The sequence below is a fragment of the Octopus bimaculoides genome, chromosome 18, assembly GCF_001194135.2.
Source record: "Octopus bimaculoides isolate UCB-OBI-ISO-001 chromosome 18, ASM119413v2, whole genome shotgun sequence".
NCBI lineage: Eukaryota > Metazoa > Mollusca > Cephalopoda > Octopoda > Octopodidae > Octopus > Octopus bimaculoides.
Genome location: NC_068998.1, coordinates 49,926,973 through 49,934,371, shown reverse-complemented (window position 1 = coordinate 49,934,371; position 7,399 = coordinate 49,926,973). Strand labels below are relative to the sequence as shown.

Here is a 7,399-nt window from a genome sequence, read left to right as displayed (position 1 = left end):
TGTGTGTGTGTGTGTGTGTGTGTGTGTGTGTGTGTATGTGTGTGTGTGTGTGTATGTATGTATGTATATACGTACACGAGGGAAATCAAATATAATGTGCACTTTCGGCATGACAACTATTTACTATTGTCACGCTGCCTTCAGCGCCTGCGTGCATATATTGGGTACTATTGTGAAGCTGTGATCGAAGTTTGAGCCACATCGTACCATTTTTCTTTCTACCATTCCTGTATAAGCATGACCTCTCCACTATCCATGTGTACCAAGGTAGAACAAGGTGCTGTGGTCCGATTTGTATTGTAAAGTGTTTTACTATCAACATCGCAGGATAAAGTCCTTTTCTAGCCAACAAATTTAAGCCAACAATTTTCCTCAATGGCCGAAGCATATTATCGAGGAAGTTTTGCTGTTGCATGCCAATGCACGCTCACGGACAGTTGCACACACCGCTGAAACCATTAACCAACTGGATTTTGAGTTGTTGGAACACACTGCCTGCAGCCCAGATCTCGACCCTTCTGACTCTCATATCTTTTCACCGCTCAAAGATGGCTTACGAAATAGTGAATTTCCTACGTATGAAGATGTGTAACGGTGCTGTTATGGCTGCACGACGAAAACACAACCTTCTTCTTGGAGTGAACACGCAAGCTTATGGACCGCTGGTCCAAGTACATCCAAAAGGAAGGTGAATAGGAAAATGAACTTCATTTTTTTACGCCCTGATTTTTTGTAAATACATTGAAAATACAAGACTGAGTATAATTTTTGATCCTGTCTCGTATATACGTTCCATTTCATCGTGCTGAATTATAATCCATATATTTTTTCTCGCGACGATTTCATTTGAACACTCTTGAAAAACTTCGCCATTCTTCTGAAGCGTTAAACTAATCACCTGCTACTTATTTCTTCACCAGTCATGTTTTGGCTCATGTAAACTAAATACATACACACACACACACATATATATTCAGAAATGTAACCGTACGTGTACTGGTGGCGATTTTTCTTTATTTTCTTCTTTCTCTCTCTCTTCCTCTTTGCCACGAAAAGCTATCATCGAAAGGTAACAGCTCTCTCCTTCCACCTATCAGTAAATTAAAATATTTCTTGTGTACCTCCTCACGTTCGAATTTTCTGTTTGATTAGTTGGGTTAGAACTGATAGTTATGATAGTTTTGATATTCCTATGGGAGCCAGAGATTCCGCGGAGTTTACGCTTGTAGCTATTTACATTCTGTTTACGTTAGAGTGTGAGTTTCTGGAGCTTGCTGCGAATTGGATCTATATAGAAAGAATTTTCTCTTGTTTTTCTAGAGTTAGGTCAGGCTTAAACTTTTCGATAGAAATACTGATTACGGTAATATACTCCTTAAAAAGGCCAGTTACAATAGGAACATTGAATACCTAGATATTTATAGCAATGATTATACTGATAAATCTAAACGGAAGGGTACATATAAATTAGGAAGTAGGCATAACTACAGTGACAGTAATCCTTTAATTCCAGTTAATAATGATCGCGAATATAAATATAATTACGTGATAAAAGTTTATAAATCTAATTTGGTACAAAAGGTGAATAATTTAGGTCATTCTAATTTAATTTTGGACAAGAGTAGCATTATATGTTATGTTATGCCCTAAGCCAGTCCATTAAAAATTAACTTAGTTGGGGTGGTGTATAAATTATTTTTAATACACTTGAACAAAAATGTAGATATGAGATTTTGAATGCGAGACCCATTAAGGTTGCTTTTTCTGTCTATCGGAATATATCTGAGATTATTTCTTTTATTAATGAAAAAATTATCCAGTTTTATCTTCGATATAAGTAGGTAATTACTGATTCCATGAGTACAAATGTTAATGATTTTCCTAATAACCAGTTTGGTAGCTATGGTTTGAATTCTAATATAAGTTTCTATAATAGTGAAGGTAATAACTTTTCCCTTAATTATAATTCAATTATTGAAGGTGCAATTGGCGGTGAAAATTCCCTTTGTGATTTAAATGGTGGACAATAATCACATGATGTTTTTCTACAAATTCCTTTTAGGAAAAAATAGGCGTGGTTTTAGGAAGGTTTTTTTGCATTATAACTGTATAAATGGAGCTTATTCGGTGGTATTGGAGAGTTCACGGGTGAATCTTAATATTGTAACCTCGTATTACAGTGTATTTATAGAGATAAATCTTGGCTGTAATACGAGGTGGTATCAAAAATATCCCGGACTAGTTCAGTGGCTCACAAACAGATGGCAGCACAAGGTTGTGAGCTTCATGTAACAGTATGTGTGCCAAGAGATATCACAGGGTTTAAATTGCAAATAGTGATCGGCAAGCTTACGGAGACCAGGCAATGGGCCATACACAAAGTTTCCAGTGGCATTGGGGATTCTCAAGTGAGAGTCGATAGGAAATCAGAAGACCTGCCAGGAGCGTCAACCGCGGAGAAATGAGAAGATTCATGAGCATGCGCATGAGGATTGTCGCTGGACATTCAATGAGGTCTTGAAACGTTTGATCGAGAACATTGGGCGAAAGCGGTGGGATATGTCGAGTGCGAAGAGCTGGATTCTTCAAAACGACCATGTACCTTGTCAATGAATTCACCTTTCTCGTGAATTTCTCTCCAACAATAACATTTTACCTTTTCCGTAACCGCCTCATACGCCATATCTAGGAACTATGGATTTTCATCTCTTCCCCAATATGGAAATGCAGTTCAAAAGTCACCATTTTAACTCCGTTGTCCAGATCCAGATCGAATCGTTGAGGGTCCCCGAATCACTTTCCCGGCCGGAATCCCAAAGTGGGATGAAAATATTTCCAGGTCGGATTCTCAAAGTGGCAAGAACCGAGGGACCGATCTATAGCTGTTCAAGACGACAATTTCGAAAGAGATATATGGTAAAACTTAGTTATTATTTTGTTATTAAAAAAACAAAATATTCCAGGATACTTTTGATGCTCATGAAGTATTAAAAAGAATTTGGTTTTTGAAAATTGTGTCACGCCAATAACATAACATAAAGCAGTAATGGATTAAAAATAAATATAATATTGCAACGACATTAGATGTAAAGAAATATTGTATTGAAGCGAAATAGATATATTTCTTAGCATTTCAAAGATAATTTGATACTTACTTTTGTTATATACTAAGATTAAGAGTTAATATAATGTAAAACTAGCGAAAATATAACTGTTACATGTTCATTAGATTTATTAGCTTCACGTGGTGCATAACTTGAATTCCACTAACATATGGTCGAAACAAGAACAGCAATTAATATACTGTTTGATATATGAATGCAAGAAGCTGAGATAGAATTGGGATCGTCACCTGAATTAATCAAAACAAAAAATATGTTAATGTGGTATCCGTTTAACATTGATGGATTCATTTAATCAATATCGTTGACATTTCCTGGTAAATTATATAGAATGTGAACATTTTTCTCGGGCAATAAGGCAAGCACAATATCAAATCCTCAGAGTACTGCGTGTTATCTGAGGAAATACCGCAAATACAGACGAGAGCATTGCAAAGACTTAATGCACTGTAGCAAGTGGTTGGCACGTATTTTGGTAAACATGAATGGAAAAATTTGAAGACATATTTAGAAAGAAAACAGCAAATATAATACACCGTAAGATGTATTTTTAGGATGCCATTCATTATAATCTTTCCTATTCTTCTTCTTCCTTTTCTCAGTTATTACTTATTTTATCGGTCTGAGAGTATGAAAAGCAAATTCGCCCTGGGTTGAATTTTAATTCAGAACGTAAAAACGAACGAAATTCTACGAAGCATTTCGCAAGACGTTCAAAAGGTTCTGTTAGTTTGGTGCACTGAAAAAAATAGCTTAAATAATAATAATAATAATAATAATAATAATAATAATAATAATAATAATAATAATAATAATAATAATAATGATAATAATAATAATAATAATAATAATAATAATAATAATAATAATATTAATAATAATAATAATAATAATAATAATAATAATAATAATAATAATAATAATAATAATAATAATAATAATAATAATAAAGCACTCATCAAGGTGACATCACCTTAAAATCTCGTTTTGAATCTCGTGTTTGTACAAAATCAATAAGGTCCTTTTTTTCAAATTTAAGGTCAAAATATGACTGACGAATGTAAAGTTTCTGTCTTGTAAATTTCTGTTTCATAAATATTATAAATATCTGAATTAGCTTACGTAAGCATTGACGATCAAGAACTCTTCGAAACAGGTCAGTACAAGGATCTGTCGGAGAGTAGCATGTCTGAAAAAGTATCATACGCCTGAAATACAAAAAATTAATCTCAAATATTCTGGAAAGTTATACTGAGTCCTAACTTTATAAAATCATATGTATAAACTGACATAAAATAGTGCAAATAACTTCGAAAGACGCCCGGCTGTATGTCTATCATTTTTATTGTATCAACATATATTAAATGTCAGATCTGTCTCCCATACTTAGGAGATTGTAGTATACACACACACTCACACGCACACACACTTTCACACACACACTTTCACACACACCCTGGCTGTATGTCTATCATTTTTATTGTATCAACATATATTAAATGTCAGATCTGTCTCCCATACTTAGGAGATTGTAGTATACACACACACTCACACGCACACACACTTTCACACACACACACTTTCACACACACACACTTTCACACACACACACACACACACGCACTCACATACACACTCTCAGACACACAGAGACACACACATATATATCTATCATTCGCCATGATAGATCACCATTGTTAAGTCAATATTATATTTACTGTTAATGTATTGATATCACAACGTATTTAATGCATATCATCTGACTATTTTTAAACCTCTGGCAATGCATACAATATTAGCAAGATCCATAGACATAAGTTATGCATTTAAATATTCAGAATAATGATGGTTTTAATTCAAGCATATTCGAAAACGCAACCCATTCATTCGATTTCAGTTTGCTGACTGTTATTTCATTTTATCCACCTAGGAACGATTAAAACGTATTCAGCTTCGGGAGGACAATAGGACCTAAGATGCTGGAGGAAATATTGCGATGCAGTTGTCCCAAGCGACTGACTCGGCCAGCTTAGTGCCTTATCTTTTCAAATATATCGGCACAATTACTACCATTTCGGGAATGGCGTAACTCACTTGTATCAACGCAAGTGCTGAATTGCTCTTTATTTCTCAGACTCGGGAAGCATGAGAGGCGAATAAACGTCGGTGGAACTTTATTTCGTAACATAAATTTTGAATAAATGCCGTGGAGCTGGCGATTCTGGCAGCTTCCCTGCCTTACATATTGATTTCAAATTTAAGCACAAGGTCAGCAATTTCGGGGAAGTGGATTATATCAACACCAGCACTCAACTGGTACGTTTTCTTATCGACCACGAAAGGATGACAGGCAATGTCGACTACGGCGGAATTTGAAGTCAGAACGTAAAATGGGAAGAAGTACCTCTAAATATTTTTTCCCGGCGTGCTTAACGTTCCAGTCCGATCAATGGGTTCTTTCTAACCGTATTTATTAAATGTAATAATAATTCTAGTTTCTGGTACACTGCCCGGATATTTATCAGAGATGTTAGTCAATTAAATCGACTTCAGTCCTCAAGTGTTACGTCATTTTATCGACCCCGAAGTGGTGAAGTCAACTTAGACGGGATTGAAATTCATGAATAAAATTAATAAAACAAGGGTATGTACTTGCAGAAGTTCACATCTGGTTTACTTATAGGCATTTTCTTCATGACTGCCGTGCAGTGCTTGTTGGCCAAATTGATGCATTCCTTTTGAACTGCAACGCATACAAATTTTACATTTTTTTGTCAACATTCAACAATGTAAACATCCTTTTGATTCTAACAACACTACAGATTTTCTGTACAGACATACAAAAGACCATCTTTATTAAATCCTAAAACCTTAATATCTACAACTTTCTGGGTGGAAACGAGACCTTGAAAGGGACATAATGTGGGCAAAGCAAGATACAGGAAAATTTTGACTATGGTTCAAGGGAAACAAAAAATGGAGAAATACTGAAAGAGAAGAATTAGGGAAGACATGAATGCGGAAGAGCGGGTTTGATGTTGTAAGAGAAGAGAGTAGTTAAAACAGAAGATCATGAAAGACTAGCAGCCCAACTGAATGAGTGTGTCCAGAAAGTCATGCAGGATAATGGTAAAGTAACGATACTCAGGGAATACGATTTTCAGACGGATCGTGTAATCGAAAATGGGGCGGATATTGTCATATTGAAAATGAAAGACAATTACAATCAAATCATTGATGTGGCCATACCAAATGACATGCGTGTTGTGAGTAAAGAGGTTGAAAAAATCACCAAATACTCGGAATTGCAAGTGGAAATGGCAATACTGTTAGGAATGTGATACCAGTTATACCAGTGATACCAGTGGTGATCGAAGCATTGGGCCCAATCCCTTTGAAACTTCAAGACTACTTAAGGCATCGGAAATCTCATGCAATATTAATGTCTTGCAAAAAGCAGCCTTATTGAACACAGTGCACATCTTAAGGAGAGTATTATCTGTCTATGAACCTTGTGTGACTTGACAGATGAGTAAAGACTCGGGTGAATTTTTACCTACACAGTTTTACGAAATAATAATAATAATAATAATAATAATAATAATAATAATAATAATAATAATAATAATAATAATAATAATCATAATAATAATAATAATAATAATAATAATAATAATAATACAAATACCTGGAAATAGAGGTAACTCGAATGTGGAATCTAAAAACAGAAACAATTCATAACTAAAACACCAGAAACATACAGAAAATTGCATTACTGGGCACTGCACACATCCTACGCAAAACACTTTCAATACAGTAACCATAAGAGCACCACAGCAAACCACACACAGCACATACCCAAGGCGCAGAGCTGCGCTCGGTATGATTGATGATTGATGATGATTGATGATTGATGATTGATGATGAACGATGATTATGATTGACGATGATTTATGATTTATGATTGATGATGATTAATGATTGATGATTGATGATGATTGATGATGATTGATGATGATTGATGATGATTGATGATTGATTATGATTGATGATTGATGATGATTGATGATTGATGATGATTGATGATTGATGATGATTGATGATTGATGGTGATTGATGATGATTGATGATTGATGATGATTGATGATTGATGATTGGTGATGATTGGCGATTGATGATTAATGATGAATGATGGTTGATGAATGATGAAAATTGATGCTGATTGATGATTGATGATGATTGGTGATTAACGATTGCTGATGATTGATGATGATTGA

General features: G+C 34.8%; 1 protein-coding gene and 1 long non-coding RNA gene across 7 annotated transcripts in view; one reads left to right on the top strand and one right to left on the bottom strand.

The window, feature by feature from the left end:
- Window positions 1-7,399, top strand: part of LOC128249894 (uncharacterized) — a 25,933-nt gene that overhangs the window by 2,062 nt on the left and 16,472 nt on the right. The gene's annotated exons all lie outside the window — the stretch shown is intronic.
- The window catches only part of LOC106875519 (uncharacterized), a 26,623-nt gene that overhangs the window by 6,839 nt on the left and 12,385 nt on the right, over window positions 1-7,399 (bottom strand). For 4 of the 6 annotated variants that reach the window (XR_001410130.2, XR_008266032.1, XR_008266030.1 and 1 more), the window contains 3 exons: window positions 5,775-5,865; window positions 4,245-4,330; window positions 3,156-3,352 (listed from right to left, as the gene is read on the bottom strand). Coding sequence is in view for 1 of the 6 variants with exons in the window: in XM_052974469.1 (XP_052830429.1) it covers window positions 992-1,063 (72 nt within the window). In the remaining 5 variants the exon portion in view is untranslated. Of the gene's footprint in view, window positions 1-991; window positions 1,079-3,155; window positions 3,353-4,244; window positions 4,331-5,774; window positions 5,866-6,810; window positions 6,841-7,399 lie in introns of those variants that run through there. The other 2 variants (XR_001410128.2, XM_052974469.1) reach the window with 2 other exon arrangements.